The 18,907-nt window shown below is 42.0% G+C and overlaps 1 protein-coding gene across 3 annotated transcripts in view; it reads left to right on the top strand.

Moving 5' to 3' along the window:
• DYNC1I1 (dynein cytoplasmic 1 intermediate chain 1) overlaps window positions 1-18,907 on the top strand; it is a 280,263-nt gene that overhangs the window by 185,691 nt on the left and 75,665 nt on the right. For all 3 annotated transcript variants that reach the window (XM_075271791.1, XM_075271790.1, XM_075271789.1), the window contains 2 exons: window positions 13,495-13,641; window positions 17,896-18,009. In XM_075271791.1, coding sequence (XP_075127892.1) covers window positions 13,495-13,641; window positions 17,896-18,009 — 261 coding nt within the window. The remainder of the gene's footprint in view (window positions 1-13,494; window positions 13,642-17,895; window positions 18,010-18,907) is intronic.

Genomic DNA, 18,907 nt, shown 5'->3' with positions numbered 1-18,907 from the left:
TTCATATTGCCCTCTACAGCCTCGCCCCTCACCCCACACAATCTCATATACATATACTCTACCACTTTGCCCCTCCCCTTAACGATACTCCAGGAGGCGCTCTATAACGCTCCGGAGCAGCCATGTTTGCCGACCCCCACCGCTCTGACAATCCGCGACACCGCCCACCCATGTCAATACCCCTAGTAGGTCTAATAAATGCAAAAAAAAAAGTTTAAAAATATATATATATATATATATATATATATATATATATATATATATATAAAAACAAATAAAAAGGATTAAAAATTCAAATCACCCCCCTTTCCCTAGAACACATATAAAAGTAGTTAAAAACTGTGAAACACATACATGTTAGGTATCCCCGCGTCCGAAATCGCCCGCTCTACAAAGCTATACAAATATTTTTGCTGTTCGGTAAACGCCGTAGCGGGAAAAATGGTCAAAAGTGCCAAACCGCCGTTTTTTCACTGTTTTGATTCTGATAAAAATTTGAATAAAAAGTGATCAAAGCAATAACATTTCCCGAAAATGGTAGAACTACAAAGTACACCCGGTCCCGCAAAAAAAAGACACCCTATGCATCCCCGTACACTTACGTATAAAAAAGTTACGGCTGTCGGAATATGGCGACTTTTCAAAAAAAAATGTTTTAACACAGTTTGGGATTTTTTTAAGGGGTCAAAATGTAAATAAAACCATATAACTTTGGTATCCCCGGAATCGTACCGAAACACAGAATACAGGGGACATGTCATTTTGGTTGCACAGTGAATGCCGTAAAACCAAAGCCCGTAAGAAAGTCGCAGAAATGCATTTTTTCTTCAAATCCACCCCATTCTGAATTTTTTCCCTGCTTCCCAGTACATAATATAGAATAAATGATGGTGGCATCATGAAGAAAAATTTGTCCCCAAAAAATTAGGACCTCATATGACTCTGGGAGCGGAGAAATAAAAAAGTTATGGGGTTTAGAAGGAGGGGAGTGAAAAACGAAAAACCAAAATCCAAAAATGCCATCGGCGGGAAAGGGTTAACTTCAAATACCTCTGTCCCAAAGTCACTATGTAAAGTTTCTCACAACACCGTATATATATCAGCTCTAATACAAAGTAACCAACACAAAAGTCTCACGTATTCTCTGAATTACAGTAAAAACAAGATACAAAGTTACATTTCATATCCCATACCTTATACACACTACGAAAACATTACCCGCGCCTGTATATACCCACTGCTACAATCACCGCAGACGAAGTCGCGGGTACCAGCTATTATACAATACTGCCTCTCTGTTAGTATATAAATTATGCAAGCACAGTTATCACTGTAAACATTATGTAAGCACAGATAGTACTACCTCCTTGCCTTACTCTGTAAATGATCTAAACAAAGATAGTACTGTCTTCCTGTCTTTCTCCATAAATTATGTAAGCACAGATAGTACTAGCTCCCTGCTTGTACCTGCAAATCACGTAGACACAGTACTGCCTCTTTTTCTCTGTAAATGATGTAAGCACAGACAGTACTGTCCCTTGTATATTTCTAGTAATGATGTAGGCATAGATAGTACTGCCTCCCATTCTCTGTAAATTAAATAAGCACTGAGAGTAGTGCCCTTTGTTTCTTTCTGTTAATGATCTAACTACAGATAATACTGCCATCCCTTTGTCTGTAAATTATGTAAGCACAGATAGTATTGCCCCTTGTCTCTTGCTATTAATGATGTAGGCACAGATAGTACTGCCTCTCTTTCACTATAAATTATGTTAACACAGATAGTACTGCCACTTGCCACTTGCTTTTAATGTAGGCACAGATAGTACTGTCACCCTTTCTCTTTAAATTATGTAAACAGAGATAGTACCGCCAACTGTCTCTTGATATTAATGATATATGCACAGATAGTACTGTCACCCTTTCTCTGTAAATTATGTAAGCACAGATAGTACCGCCCCCTGTCTCTTGCTATTGATGATGTAGGCACAGATAGTACTGCCTCTCTTTCACTATAAATTATGTTAACACAGATAGTACAGCCACTTGTTTCGTTATTAATGATGTAGGCACAGATAGTACTGCCTCTCTTTCACTATAAATTATGTTAACACAGATAGTACTGCCCCTTGTCTCGTTATTAATTATGTAGGTACAGATAGTACTGCCTCTCTTTCACTATAAATGATTTTAACACAGATAGTACTGCCACTTGTCTCTTGCTATTAATGTAGGCACAGATAGTAGTGTCACCCTTTCTCTTTAAATTATGTAAACAGACATAGTACCGCCCCCTGTCTCTTGATATTAATGATATATGCACAGATAGTACTTTCACCCTTTCTCAGTAAATTATGTAAGCACAGATAGTACTGCCACTTGTCTCTTGCTATTAATGATGTAGGCACAGATAGTACTGCCATCCCTTTCTCTTTAAATTATGTAAACAGAGATAGTACCACCCCCTGTCTCTTGATATTAATGATATATGCACAGATAGTACTGTCACCCTTTCTCTGTAAATTATGTAAGCACAGATAGTACTGTCCCTTGTCTCTTGCTATTAATGTAGGCACAGATAGTACTGTCACCCTTTCTCTTTAAATTATGTAAACAGACATAGTACCGCCCCCTGTCTCTTGATATTAATGATATATGTACAGATAATACTGTCACCCTTTCTCAGTAAATTATGTAAGCACAGATAGTACTGCCACTTGTCTCTTGCTATTAATGATGTAGGCACAGATAGTACTGCCATCCCTTTCTCTTTAAATTATGTAAACAGAGATAGTACCACCCCCTGTCTCTTGATATTAATGATATATGCACAGATAGTACTGTCACCCTTTCTCTGTAAATTATGTAAGCACAGATAGTACTGCCCCTTGTCTCTTGCTATTAATGTAGGCACAGATAGTACTGTCACCCTTTCTCTTTAAATTATGTAAACAGACATAGTACCGCCCCCTGTCTCTTGATATTAATGATATATGTACAGATAATACTGTCACCCTTTCTCAGTAAATTATGTAAGCACAGATAGTACTGCCACTTGTCTCTTGCTATTAATGATGTAGGCACAGATAGTACTGCCATCCCTTTCTCTTTAAATTATGTAAACAGAGATAGTACCACCCCCTGTCTCTTGATATTAATGATATATGCACAGATAGTACTGTTGCCCTTTCTCTGTAAATTATGTAAGCACAGATAGTACTGCCCCTTGTCTCTCTCTATTAATGATGTAGGCATAGATAGTACTGTCACCCTTTTTCTGTAAATTATGTAAGCACAGATAGTATTGCCCCTTGTCTCTTGCTATTAATGATGTAGGCACAGATAGTACTGCCTCTCTTTCACTATAAATTATGTTAACACAGATAGTACTGCCACTTGCCACTTGCTTTTAATGTAGGCACAGATAGTACTGTCACCCTTTCTCTTTAAATTATGTAAACAGAGATAGTACCGCCAACTGTCTCTTGATATTAATGATATATGCACAGATAGTACTGTCACCCTTTCTCTGTAAATTATGTAAGCACAGATAGTACCGCCCCCTGTCTCTTGCTATTGATGATGTAGGCACAGATAGTACTGCCTCTCTTTCACTATAAATTATGTTAACACAGATAGTACAGCCACTTGTTTCGTTATTAATGATGTAGGCACAGATAGTACTGCCTCTCTTTCACTATAAATTATGTTAACACAGATAGTACTGCCCCTTGTCTCGTTATTAATTATGTAGGTACAGATAGTACTGCCTCTCTTTCACTATAAATGATTTTAACACAGATAGTACTGCCACTTGTCTCTTGCTATTAATGTAGGCACAGATAGTAGTGTCACCCTTTCTCTTTAAATTATGTAAACAGACATAGTACCGCCCCCTGTCTCTTGATATTAATGATATATGCACAGATAGTACTTTCACCCTTTCTCAGTAAATTATGTAAGCACAGATAGTACTGCCACTTGTCTCTTGCTATTAATGATGTAGGCACAGATAGTACTGCCATCCCTTTCTCTTTAAATTATGTAAACAGAGATAGTACCACCCCCTGTCTCTTGATATTAATGATATATGCACAGATAGTACTGTCACCCTTTCTCTGTAAATTATGTAAGCACAGATAGTACTGTCCCTTGTCTCTTGCTATTAATGTAGGCACAGATAGTACTGTCACCCTTTCTCTTTAAATTATGTAAACAGACATAGTACCGCCCCCTGTCTCTTGATATTAATGATATATGTACAGATAATACTGTCACCCTTTCTCAGTAAATTATGTAAGCACAGATAGTACTGCCACTTGTCTCTTGCTATTAATGATGTAGGCACAGATAGTACTGCCATCCCTTTCTCTTTAAATTATGTAAACAGAGATAGTACCACCCCCTGTCTCTTGATATTAATGATATATGCACAGATAGTACTGTCACCCTTTCTCTGTAAATTATGTAAGCACAGATAGTACTGCCCCTTGTCTCTTGCTATTAATGTAGGCACAGATAGTACTGTCACCCTTTCTCTTTAAATTATGTAAACAGACATAGTACCGCCCCCTGTCTCTTGATATTAATGATATATGTACAGATAATACTGTCACCCTTTCTCAGTAAATTATGTAAGCACAGATAGTACTGCCACTTGTCTCTTGCTATTAATGATGTAGGCACAGATAGTACTGCCATCCCTTTCTCTTTAAATTATGTAAACAGAGATAGTACCACCCCCTGTCTCTTGATATTAATGATATATGCACAGATAGTACTGTTGCCCTTTCTCTGTAAATTATGTAAGCACAGATAGTACTGCCCCTTGTCTCTCTCTATTAATGATGTAGGCATAGATAGTACTGTCACCCTTTTTCTGTAAATTATGTAAGCACAGATAGTACTGCCCCTTGTCTCTTGCTATTAATGATGTAGGCACAGATAGTACTGCCTCTCTTTCACTATAAATTATGTTAACACAGATAGCACTGCCACTTGTCTCTTGCTATTAATGTAGGCACAGATAGTACTGTCACCCTTTCTCTTTAAATTATATAAACAGAGAAAGTACCACCCCCTGTCTCTTGCTATTAATGATATATGCACAAATAGTACTGTCTCCCTTTCTCTGTAAATTATGTAAGCACAGATAGTACTACCCCTTGTCTCTGTCTATTAATGATGTAAACACAGACAGTATTGCCCCATGTCTCTCTCTATTAATGATGTAGGCACAGATAGTACTGCCATCCCTTTCTCTGTAAATTATGTAAGCACAGATAGTACTGCCCCTTGTCTCTCTCTATTAATGATGTAGGCACAGATAGTACTGCCTCTTGTCTCTTGCTATTAATGATGTAGACACAGATAGCACTGCCATCCCTTTGTCTGTAAATTATGTAGCACAGATAGTACTGCCCCTTGTCTCTTGCTATTAATGATGTAGGCACAGATAGTACTGTCCATTGTCTCTCTCTATTAATGATGTAAGCACAGATAGTACTGCCCCTTGTCTCTCTCTAGTAATGATGTAAGCACAGATAGTACTGCCCCTTGTCTCTCACTATTAATGATGTAAGCACAGGTAGTACTGCCCCGTGTCTCTTGCTATTAATGATATAACACAGATAGTACTGTCATCCCTTTGTCTGTAAATTATGTAAGCACAGATAGTAATGCCCCTTGTCTCTTTCTGTTAATGATGTAGATACAGATCCCACTGTTTGTCATTTGTAGTCAAGACAATTTCACAGGTTGGAGGGGGGGGGGGGGGAGGGTGGTGTTGAATACTTTTGCAAGACCCTGTATATTATACACCTGGACAAATCCTTTAAATGAGACTTCTTGGTATGAAAACTTATCCCCAGCACATTACAAGCCTCTGAAAGTGGAGACCAAGGGTTTTTTAAAAAATTTTTGTCCTGAAATTCTGCATCTGGTAATGGTGTAACAAGCTGTGACTTCCATTACAATAGAAATTTCTGTAAATGTTCTGACATGTCCGGACTTTCTGAACGCTGGTTACAGGTAAATGTGACACGGCTCCCTCCTGCTAAGGGGGTTTATGGAAAGGCTTTTAATGTGTGTTACGCCTCGGAAGGCGGCAGAAATCAGCGTCCGTATTGTGAATATTTTGTGAAGTTCCGTCACTTTAATGGAGCACAGTAAGGAGATTGCTATATGTGGCAATGTGTTAAACTAAGACCCCGAAGGCTCAGAATTTGCTAGATTTTATCCAGGGTGTAGATTGGCCCTCAGTGCAAGTCACAATAAAATGTAGGTAAAGACATTGAAATCCCCTGTGTTAATGGAAACGTGGGGTGTTATGTGCCCTGCCGAATACAGACGGGAAGGCGAAGAAAAAAGATCCATATATTTATATACTACTGTGTGTCTATAGTCATGGTGGAGGATTTATGAGAAAAGAGCAATGAACAAGTAAAATCATCTCTGTGTGTACAGATGAGTCAATGTATCTAAACCCATCAGGAGAATATGTTTGTTTCTCAGCTGAAGTATCTAAGCCTATCACGTTTGTTACTGTCTATGTAGTCAGTGCATCTAAACCTATTACTTGTGATATTACTCTGATACTGTCATGTCTGATTTGTCTAAACTAATGCATCTAAGACAATGTATTATACATACATTACCTTCCTTTCCTGACTTACATCCTGTATTATACCCCAGAGCTGCGCTCACTATTCTGCTGGTACAATCACTGCGTACATACATTACATTACTTATCCTGTATTATACTCCAGAGCTGCACTCACTATTCTGCTGGTACAATCACTGCGTACATACATTACATTACTTATCCTGTATTATACTCCAGAGCTGCACTCACTATTCTGCTGGTACAGTCACTGTGTACATACATTACATTACTTATCCTGTATTATACTCCAGAGCTGCGCTCACTATTCTGCTGGTACAGTCACTGTGTACATACATTACATTACTTATCCTGTATTATACTCCAGAGCTGCGCTCACTATTCTGCTGGTACAGTCACTGTGTACATACATTACATTACTTATCCTGTATTATACTCCAGAGCTGCGCTCACTATTCTGCTGGTACAATCACTGCGTACATACATTACATTACTTATCCTGTATTATACTCCAGACCTGCGCTCACTATTCTGCTGGTACAGTCACTGTGTACATACATTACATTACTTATCCTATATTATACTCCAGAGCTGCGCTCACTATTCTGCTGGTACAGGCACTGTGTACATACATTACATTACTTATCCTGTATTATACTCCAGAGCTGCGCTCACTATTCTGCTGGTGCAGTCACTGTGTACATACATTACATTACTTATCCTGTATTATACTCCAGAGCTGCGCTCACTATTCTGCTGGTGCAGTCACTGTGTACATACATTACATTACTTATCCTGTATTATACTCCAGAGCTGCGCTCACTATTCTGCTGGTACAGTCACTGTGTACATACATTACATTACTTATCCTGTATTATACTCCAGAGCTGCGCTCACTATTCTGCTGGTGCAGTCACTGTGTACATACATTACATTACTTATCCTGTATTATACCCCAGAGCTGTGCTCACTATTCTGCTGGTACAGTCGCTGTGTATATACATTACATTACTTATCCTGTATTATACTCCAGAGCTGCGCTCACTATTCTGCTGGTGCAGTCACTGTGTACATACATTACATTACTTATCCTGTATTATACCCCAGAGCTGCGCTCACTATTCTGCTGGTACAATCACTGCGTACATACATTACATTACTTATCCTGTATTATACTCCAGAGCTGCGCTCACTATTCTGCTGGTACAGTCACTGTGTACATACATTACATTACTTATCCTGTATTATACTCCAGAGCTGCGCTCACTATTCTGCTGGTGCAGTCACTGTGTACATACATTACATTACTTATCCTGTATTATACTCCAGAGCTGCGCTCACTATTCTGCTGGTGCAGTCACTGTGTACATACATTACATTACTTATCCTGTATTATAGCCCAGAGCTGTGCTCACTATTCTGCTGGTACAGTCAGTGTGTACATACATTACATTACTTATTCTGTATTATACTCCAGAGCTGCGCTCACTATTCTGCTGGTACAGTCACTGTGTACATACATTACATTACTTATCCTGTATTATACTCCAGAGCTGCGCTCACTATTCTGCTGGTACAGTCACTGTGTACATACATTACATTACTTATCCTGTATTATACTCCAGAGCTGCGCTCACTATTCTGCTGGTGCAGTCACTGTGTACATACATTACATTACTTATCCTGTATTATACCCCAGAGCTGCGCTCACTATTCTGCTGGTACAGTCGCTGTGTACATACATTACATTACTTATCCTGTATTATACTCCAGAGCTGCGCTCACTATAATAATCCTCCATGAGTCTGAGCTGTAATATCAGATTCATCCTATGGACAATGTTGGCACCACTGAAAGAAAATGCAGCACTTTTTCACTCCTATCCTTTATATGGCGGTATACATGGCTGGATATATGTCATATATACGATGTTATAGCAGAGAATGTAGCCTATCAGGCCCAGGTAGTAAGGACAATACCAACCAATGTAGATGAGACATCCATGTGTCTGCAGGAATTAGAGCAGGGAGTCTCTGTGTGGATTGGGTTCTATTAGGACCACATGAGGACTGGACTTGGTTACAGATGTTTTCATTGTGCTCTGTGAAGGCTGCCATGCCTCGGTGCATACTGATGTAAGGCAGACTGTGGTCACTCAGCTTTCCAAGCTTCTTAGCGGGGATCTTCTCAAACACGTCTTAACTTACAACTCAAGTGGCTTCGACGTCTGCAGAATCGAATAAATGCTGAACAAGGAAAATACACAATGACATCTGACAGATGCTCCATGGAAGCAAGCAAAGGCTGAAGTACAGCATGTGTATTACATGTGATGTTACCCCTCCTAGGGACACGGGGTCTTATGGGCCCATTTAGAACAAATAGAGTGTAAAAGTGTGAAACACCGGAGACATAGAGACAGAAATCTGAGTGATGTATCTAGAGACATATGGGCTCCATAGCAAAGAGAAATACTTCCGCACAACAGTGCCCCAAATAATAGTGCTATAAACTGTGCCCCAACTATCATAAATCCTAATAATAGTGCTATAGACTGTGCCGCCAACTATCATACATCCTAATAATAGTGCTATAGACTGTGCCGCCAACTATCATACATCCTAATAATAGTGCTATAGACTGAGCCCCCAACTATCATACATCCTAATAATAGTGCTATGGACTGTGCCGCCAACTATCATACATCCTAATAATAGTGCTATAGACTGATCCCCCAACTATTATACATCCTAATAATAGTGCTATAGACTGAGCCCCCAACTATCATACATCCTAATAATAGTGCTATAGACTGAGCCCCCAACTATCATACATCCTAATAATAGTGCTATAGACTGTGCTCCCAACTATCATACATCCTAATAACAGTGCTATAGACTGTGCCGCCAACTATCATACATCTTAATAATAGTGCTATAGACTGTGCCCCAACTATCATACATCCTAATAACAGTGCTATAGACTGTGCCGCCAACTATCATACATCCTAATAATAGTGCTATAGACTGAGCCCCAACTATCATACATCCTAATAATAGTGCTATAGACTGAGCCCCCAACTATCATAAATCCTAATAATAGTGCTATAGACTGTGCTCCCAACTATCATACATCCTAATAACAGTGCTATAGACTGTGCCGCCAACTATCATACATCCTAATAACAGTGCTATAGACTGTGCCCCCAACTATCATACATCCTAATAATAGTGCTATAGACTGTGCCCCCAACTATCATACATCCTAATAATAGTGCTATAGACTATGCCGCCAACTATCATACATCCTAATAACAGTGCTATAGACTGTGCCCCAACTATCATACATCCTAATAATAGTGCTATAGACTGTACTGCCAACTATCATACATCCTAATAATAGACTGTACCGCCAACTATCATACATCCTAATAACAGTGCTATAGACTGTGCCGCCAACTATCATACATCCTAATAACCGTGCTATATACTGTGCCCCCAACTATAATAAATCCTAATAATAGTGCTATAGACTGTGCCCCAGCTATCATACATCCTAATAATAGTGCTATAGACTGTACCGCCAACTATCATACATCCTAATAATAGACTGTACCGCCAACTATCATACATCCTAATAACAGTGCTATAGACTGTGCCGCCAACTATCATACATTCTAATAACAGTGCTATAGACTGAGCCCCCAACTATCATACATCCTAATAATAGTGCTATAGACTGTGCCCCCAGTATCATACATCCTAATAATAGTGCTATAGACTGTTCCCCCAACTATCATACATCCTAATAATAGTACTATAGACTGTGCCGCCAACTATCATACATCCTAATAATAGTGCTATAGACTGTGCCCCCAACTATCATACATCCTAATAACAGTGCTATAGACTGTGCCCCCAACTATCATACATCCTAATAACAGTGCTATAGACTGTGCCCCCAACTATCATACATCCTAATAACAGTGCTATAGACTGTGCCCCCAACTATCATACATCCTAATAACAGTGCTATATACTGTGCCCCCAACTATAATAAATCCTAATAATAGTGCTATAGACTGTGCCCCAGCTATCATACATCCTAATAATAGTGCTATAGACTATGCCGCCAACTATCATACATCCTAATAATAGTGCTATAGACTGTGCCCCCAACTATCATACATCCTAATAACAGTGCTATAGACTGTGCCGCCAACTATCATACATCCTAATTACAGTGCTATAGACTGTGCCCCCAACTATCATACATCCTAATAACAGTGCTATATACTGTGCCCCCAACTATAATAAATCCTAATAATAGTGCTATAGACTGTGCCCCAGCTATCATACATCCTAATAATAGTGCTATAGACTGTGCCCCCAACTATCATACATCCTAATAATAGTGCTATAGACTGTGCCGCCAACTATCATATATCCTAATAATAGTGCTATAGACTGTGCCGCCAACTATCATACATCCTAATAATAGTGTTACTACTTGTCCTCTCCTTTTAGATGATGTAGGCACAGATAGCAGCACCTCCCTGGCCCTTCCTTAAATTATATAGTACTGCCTCCTTGTCTCTCCCTGTAAATGATATAGCAAAAAATAACACCGTCTTCCTGTTTCTCCCTACAAATGTTATAAGCACAGATAGTACTGCTTCCCTCTGTGTACCTTTAGACACAAATAATACTGCATTACCGTCTCTCCCTGTAGCACTACCTTCCTGTTCCATACTATAAATGTTATAAGCACAGATAGTACTGTCTCACTGTCTCTCCCTGTAACTGATTCAGGCACAGATAGTACTGCCTTCTCGCCTCTCTTTGTAAATGATGCAAGCATAGATGTTTACCTGTCTCTATAAATTATATTGCCTCCCTGTCTCTCCATATACACACGTGGACAAAATTGTTGGTCCCCCTCGTTTAATGAAAGAAAACCCCACAATGGTCACAGAAATAACTGGAATAATAAATAAAAAATTCTATGAAAATGAACAAATGAAAGTCAGACTAAAAATTTTTTTTTTTTTTTTTTTTTTTTTTAAAAAAAAATAACCCTCATGAAACAGATCTGGACAGAAATGACGGTTCCCATAACTTAATATTCGGTTGCAGAAACTTTTGAGGCAGTCACTGCGATCAGACGATTCCTGTAACTGTCAATAAGACTTCTGCCCCTCTCGGCAGGGATTTGGGCCTCCTCATGAGCAAACTGCTCATATTTCAGCTCCTTCCAAAGACGCTCAATAGGATTTAGGTGGGGGCTCATAGAAGGCCACTTCAGAATAGTCCAATGTTCTCCTCTTAGCCATTATTGTGTGTTTTGGGTCATTATCCTGTTACAAGACCCATGACCTGTGACTAAGACCAAGCTTTCTGACACTGGGCAGCACATTTCTCTCTAGAATGCCTTGATAGTCTTGAGATTTCATTGTACCCTGCACAGATTCAAGCATTGTACCCTGCATTGTACCCTGCACAGATTCAAGACACCTGCATTGTACCCTGCAAAGATTCAAGACACCCTATGCCAGATGCAGCAAAGCAGCCCCAGAACATAACAGAGTCTCCTCCATATGTCACAGTAGGGACAGTGTTCTTTTCAGGATAGGCTTCATTTTTCCATCTGTGAACATAGAGCTGATGGGCCTCACCAAAAAGTTTGATCTTTGTCTCATCTGTCCATAGAACATTCCCCCAGAAGCTTTGTGGCTTGTAGGTTGGTTATTATTACTTTTGTTAGATTCAAGTTATTTCTGTGACCATTGTGGGGTTTTCTATCATTAAACGAGGGGACCAACAATTTTATCCACATGTGTAAAGGATGTAGGTACAGATAGTACTGTGTCCTTGTCTCCCCCTGTAAATGATATAGGCACAGATAGTACTGTGTCCTTGTTTCCCCCTGTAAATGATATAGGTACAGATAGTACTGTGTCCTTGTCTCCCCCTGTAAATGATATAGGTACAGATAGTACTGTGTCCTTGTCTCCCCCTGTAAATGATATAGGTACAGATAGTACTGTGTCCTTGTCTCCCCCTGTAAATGATATAGGTACAGATAGTACTGTGTCCTTGTCTCCCCCTGTAAATGATATAGGTACAGATAGTACTGTGTCCTTGTCTCCCCCTGTAAATGATATAGGTACAGTTAGTATTACCTCACCGTCTCTCCCTGTAAATGATGTATGTACAGATATTGCTACCTTCCTTTCTGCCCTTGTCAATGATGTAGGAACAGATAGTACTGTGTCCTTGTTTCTTCTAAGCACAAATATAATCTTCCTGTGAATGATGATAGTTCCCTATCTGTGTAAATCAATACTGTTTCCTTTTTTTCTCCCTGTAAATGATGCAGTACAGATATTACGATCACCCTGTTTTTCATAGTTCATGAAATTGGTGCCGGCACAGATAGTGCTGCCTGCCTGTGTGCGAGAAGTGTGATACGTGGGGATCCAACTGTTGCTACATCCAGGGACCTTGAGAAATAGAATACTAGAGGTCTCCGGTCCCTGTACTCAGTTGGACTTAGTCCATGGTTATTCTATATAGAGGTAGTATAGGAGCTGTGGAAACCAGTTACCCCAATTGTTCTGTTTGTGGGGGCTGAAGTGACCCCTAACTCACCAGCCAAGAATAGGATATGTCCATTGTTTGAACTTACCCTGACAAAGCATCTCCTGTAGATCAGGGATTCATGAATTTTATACACGTTACCTCCTTACTTTTGAGGTTGTCACAGCTCCGCCTCCTTTACTAAACTTCAATGTAGCTTCTATTGTTTGCTTACAGTAATCTTGCGGGAATTTCTGTTGACCGAACTTTAATCTTCTCCTTAATGTTTTGCAGTCCTCGGTGATGTCGGTCTGCTTTGCTCGCTTTCATCCAAATCTGGTGATTGGTGGGACCTACTCTGGACAGATAGTACTGTGGGATAACCGCAGCCACCGGAGGACTCCAGTACAGAGGACACCGCTTTCTGCCGCGGCGCACACGGTGAGCTCCTTAGAGAAGGTCCCTCAGATCTATATGGCATATACTTACAGGGGTCTAGCAAAGTGTTTCCACATATACATATAGATAGTATAGGGGCCCATCCATTTCTATTGCCCTGCACACACGTTTGTAGGTTTCACAGATCAGTACCTGGGCCGTACAAACCACCTGCAAAATATAGAGCAGGTCCTATATCTGTTCATATATGCGGCATAGACCTTACAGGTGTATGGGATGTTGCAAGTATTTTTGCTCTGTGATTATGGATGACATACAGACAGTGGCGTAACTAGGAATGGCGGGGCCCCGTGGCGAACTTTTGACATGGGGCCCCCCCTCCCCAAACCGATGCCGAAGACCTCGACTGACCCCCTCCTCCGCACTCTATTATGTCCCTTAGTAAGCCCTGCACACAGTATTATCCCCAATAGTGTCCCCTGCACACAGTATTATCCCCAATAGTGTCCCCTGCACACACAGTATTAACCCCTATAGTGTCCAATGCACACAGTATTATCCCCCATAGTGTCCCCTGCACACACAGTATTTACCCCTAGTGTCCCCTGCACACACAGTATTATTAACCCCTATAGTGTCCCCTGCACACACAGTATTATTAACCCCTATAGTGTCCAATGCACACAGTATTATTAACCCCTATAGTGTCCAATGTACACACAGTATTATCCCCTATAGTGCCCCTGCACACACAGTATTAACCCCTATAGTGTCCAATGCACACACAGTATTAACCCCTATAGTGTCCAATGCACACAGTATTATTAACCCCTATAGTGTCCAATGCACACAGTATTATTAACCCCTATAGTGTCCAATGCACACAGTATTATTAACCCCTATAGTGTCCAATGCACACAGTATTATTAACCCCTATAGTGTCCAATGCACACAGTATTATTAACCCCTATAGTGTCCAATGTACACACAGTATTATCCCCTATAGTGCCCCTGCACACACGGTATTATCCCCCATAGTGTCCCCATATGTCCCACTGTGGACACCTATAAACATTTATTATACTCTGGGGTCTGAAAAGACCCCAGAGTATAATAATCGGAGACCCGGGGGATTAAAACCATTAAAAGAACAGAGACAGTTGCTTACCTGTTCCTGCCGGCTGTCCTGTCCGCTCTTGTCCAGCTTTAATGACGTCAGACGTCACATGACCCGGGAAGCTGGCCTGGGTCATGTGACGTCAGACACGAATGACGGAGGCCTGGCAGGATCGCGGAGAGGTAAGTAACACTGTTTTTTATGTTACCTTACCCCTCCCGATGCGCCGATCATTATACTCGGGGGTCTGCAAAGACCCCCGAGTATAATGATAGCCTCTGTGGGCCCCGCAGTGTCACTTGCCGATCCCGGCCCAGCCAGGATCGGCAAGTGAATAGGGCCCGTAACGGACTTTAAAAAAAAAAAAAAAAAAAAACCGCAGCGGTAGCGGCTGTCACCGGGCCCCCTAATGGCCCGGGCCCTGTGCAAGCTGCTACTGCTGCTACCACGGTAGTTACGCCCCTGCATACAGATACTTTCTTTTGCAAAATACGGATCCGTTTTGGGGTTCTGTAACCCTTTCTGTGGTGTGCATGTAGCCTATATAGGATATAACTGCATTTACCTGAACTGCCAGGTGGCCAGGACTGTCGCCATGCATCAAAAAACTGCTAAGGGGCCACCATGGGCCAATTCATCCTCAGGATCATGGGGGTGGCAGGTGGAATGCCGCTTTAACCCCACATGGAGCATTTAGTTAATGCTCAGTGCTGTAATAGTGCAGTGCAGTCCTGTAGCAGCTATGTATACTATATCACTTCTAAATACCTCCCAACTTTTGAAGAGCAGAAAGAGGGACAAAATGCAGCACGCCGTGGCTAATTTAACCCCGCCCACTTTATGTTGACTCTGCCCATTCTCATTTATTTTTCATGTGCCCGCACACAGTATAATCCTCCTACAGTCACCCGTAAATTATATGTTCCCCCTCTATCTCTCCCCCAGTTTCATATACACCCTTCATCTGCCCCCAGATTCATGTCCCCCCTCTATCTCTGTCCCGTTTTATGTCCCCCTATCTCTGCCCCCAGCTTCATGTCCCCCCATCTCTGCCCCCAGATTCATGTCCCTCCATCTCTGCCCCCAGCTTCATGTCCCCCCATCTCTGCCCCCAGATTCATGTCCCTCCATCTCTGCCCCCAGCTTCATGTCCCCCCATCTCTGCCCCCAGCTTCATGTCCCCCCATCTCTGCCCCCAGATTCATGTCCCTCCATCTCTGCCCCCAGCTTCATGTCCCCCCATCTCTGCCCCCAGATTCATGTCCCCTCCATCTCTGCCCCAGATTCATGTCCCCTCCATCTCTGCCCCCAGATTCATGTCCCTCCATCTCTGCCCCCAGATTCATGTCCCCCCATCTCTGCCCCCAGATTCATGTCCCCCCATCTCTGCCCCCAGATTCATGTCCCTCCATCTCTGCCCCCAGCTTCATTCCCCCCCATCTCTGCCCCCAGTTTCATGTCCTCTCCATCTCTGCCCCCAGATTCATGTCCCCTCCATCTCTGCCCCCAGAATCATGTCCCTCCATCTCTGCCCCCAGATTCATGTCCCTCCATCTCTGCCCCCAGATTCATGTCCCCCCATCTCTGCCCCCAGTTTCATGTCCTCTCCATCTCTGCCCCAAGATTCATGTCCCCTCCATCTCTGCCCCAGATTCATGTCCCCTCCATCTCTGCCCCCAGATTCATGTCCCTCCATCTCTGCCCCCAGCTTCATGTCCCTCCATCTCTGCCCCCAGCTTCATGTCCCCCCATCTCTGCCCCCAGTTTCATGTCCCTCCATCTCTGCCCCCAGCTTCATGTCCCCTCCATCTCTGCCCCCAGAATCATGTCCCCCATCTCTGCCCCAGATTCATGTCCCCTCCATCTCTGCCCCCAGATTCATGTCCCTCCATCTCTGCCCCCAGATTCATGTCCTCCATCTCTGCCCCCAGATTCATGTCCCCCCATCTCTGCCCCCAGATTCATGTCTCCACATCTCTGCCCCCAGATTCATGTCCCCTCCATCTCTGCCCCCAGATTCATGTCCCCTCCATCTCTGCTCTCAGTTTCATGTCCCCCCATCTCTGCCCCCAGATTCATGTCCCCCCATCTCTGCCCCCAAATTCATGTCCCTCCATCTCTGCCCCCAAATTCATGTCCCTCCATCTCTGCCCCCAAATTCATGCAGTCCCCCCCTCCTTCATCTGTCCCCAGTTTCATGGGCCCCCTACATTATGTTCCCCTCACTGTTTAATACAAAAAAAACCCACTTATACTCTCCTTCCAATGCTCCCCCGCCACTCTGTCCGCAGTCTCACTCACATAGTTGGAGGTGCGATTTGACGTCACCACATCGCGCCTACACATGCAGGAGCCGGAGCGCAGCGGTAAAGCAGGAACTGAGCTGTGACAGCGCCTGCTCCTGCTATGTATCTAACCGATCAGCGTCCTCCACACGGTTGACTCTGTATAAAAAAATTAAATAAAAAATAAAAAAATAAATTACTTGTCCCATAAAAAAAAAGCCCTTATATAACCCGGTCAACAAAAAAGTAAAAAATTGTTTTGTACAGAGAACACGGTGCCCCAGACAAATTAATTTGGGAAAAATAATGTTTTAGCAAAAGCGAAAAAACATAATAAATCCGACCTAAATACAATGTCGGCGTACTCGTAAGGATCCGCCGGGAAATGTCGCCATGTCATTGGTAATGCAGAATGGACGCCGGGGAGACAAAACACAAAAAATAATAATAGAATTGGAACAATTTTTTACACCCACTTTCTAAAATCTAATAAAAACATTATCTGTACCCAAAACGGTGCTGAGTAAAAGTACAACTCTCGCTGCAAAAAATAAGCCCCAGGTCGAGAGAAAAAATATAGAAGTTAGGAATTTTGAAAAACAGAGATGGAACATTCCATAAGTCTCCGATCCTGAACGCCCATATTACATTGGGTCGTTAAAGGGTTAATGGCGGTTGTAAGGGTCTGTGACGTGTATCGTATAAAGCGCGACCTGCAACAAAGTGTGTCCTATTGTGGTGGTTTTGGCGGTACAGGGGTAGACTCCCAATAGGTAACAATTTTTTGTCTATTTTATCATTAGCCAATGACCTAATTTCATCATCCGTAGAGTATATATAGAACGTTGCGGTGACTGATAATGGATATCATACGGCTGCGCTTGTCTTTTCCAGCATCCTATCTACTGTGTGAATGTGGTGGGGACGCAGAACGCGCACAACCTTATTACTGTTTCCACAGACGGTAAATTGTGCTCCTGGAGTTTGGATATGCTCTCAGCTCCGCAGGTGGGTGTTTATTTTACTCCATGAGAACCACTCTGCCTAATGCATTAATGGACGCCGCCGGCAAGTGCCTGAAACAAACCCAGAGAAGTGGAAAAGTTCAACTTTAGCTAAGAGGGAAAACTTGTGTTTTGTGTGCGCGGCTCCGAAAACAGTAATCACAGGAGCGGCTGGGAAAGCCTGAATATACCGGGCCTAGATGTGAGCAGAGTATGAACAGGAGGACTGGGGATGGGAACAGGGAAGGGGGGCAGAACCAACCCAAATAATAATGGTAGGGCCGCCATAATTTGTGATTTGACCATGTTTTTCCATGTTGTGATGTCACAGTGCATGTTGCTTTGTGTGTATTATTCCTGTGCTATGTTATCATGGTGTATATGACCCTTATACTGTGACATCACTAATGTTTGTAATCTCTTTCCTGTGACATCACTGTGTGTATTATCTCTGTACTGTGACATCACTGTGTGTATTATCCTGTACTGTGACATCACTGTGCGTATTATCTCTGTACTGTGACATCACTGTGCGTATTATCCTGTACTGTGACATCACTGTGTGTATTATCCCTGTACTGTGACATCACTGTGTGTATTATCTCTGTACTGTGACATCACTGTGTGTATTATCCTGTACTGTGACATCACTGTGTGTATTATCTCTGTACTGTGACATCACTGTGTGTATTATCCTGTACTGTGACATCACTGTGCGTATTATCTCTGTACTGTGACATCCCTGTGCGTATTATCCTGTACTGTGACATCACTGTGTGTATTATCCTGTACTGTGACATCACTGTGCGTATTATCTCTGTACTGTGACATCACTATGTGTATTATCCTGTACTGTGACATCACTGTGTGTATTATCTCTGTACTGTGACATCACTGTGTGT

This window comes from Leptodactylus fuscus, chromosome 4 (genome assembly GCF_031893055.1).
Source record: "Leptodactylus fuscus isolate aLepFus1 chromosome 4, aLepFus1.hap2, whole genome shotgun sequence".
NCBI classification, from domain to species: domain Eukaryota; kingdom Metazoa; phylum Chordata; class Amphibia; order Anura; family Leptodactylidae; genus Leptodactylus; species Leptodactylus fuscus.
Note: the sequence above shows the minus strand (reverse complement) of the source record. Positions and strands in the feature narration are given on the sequence as shown.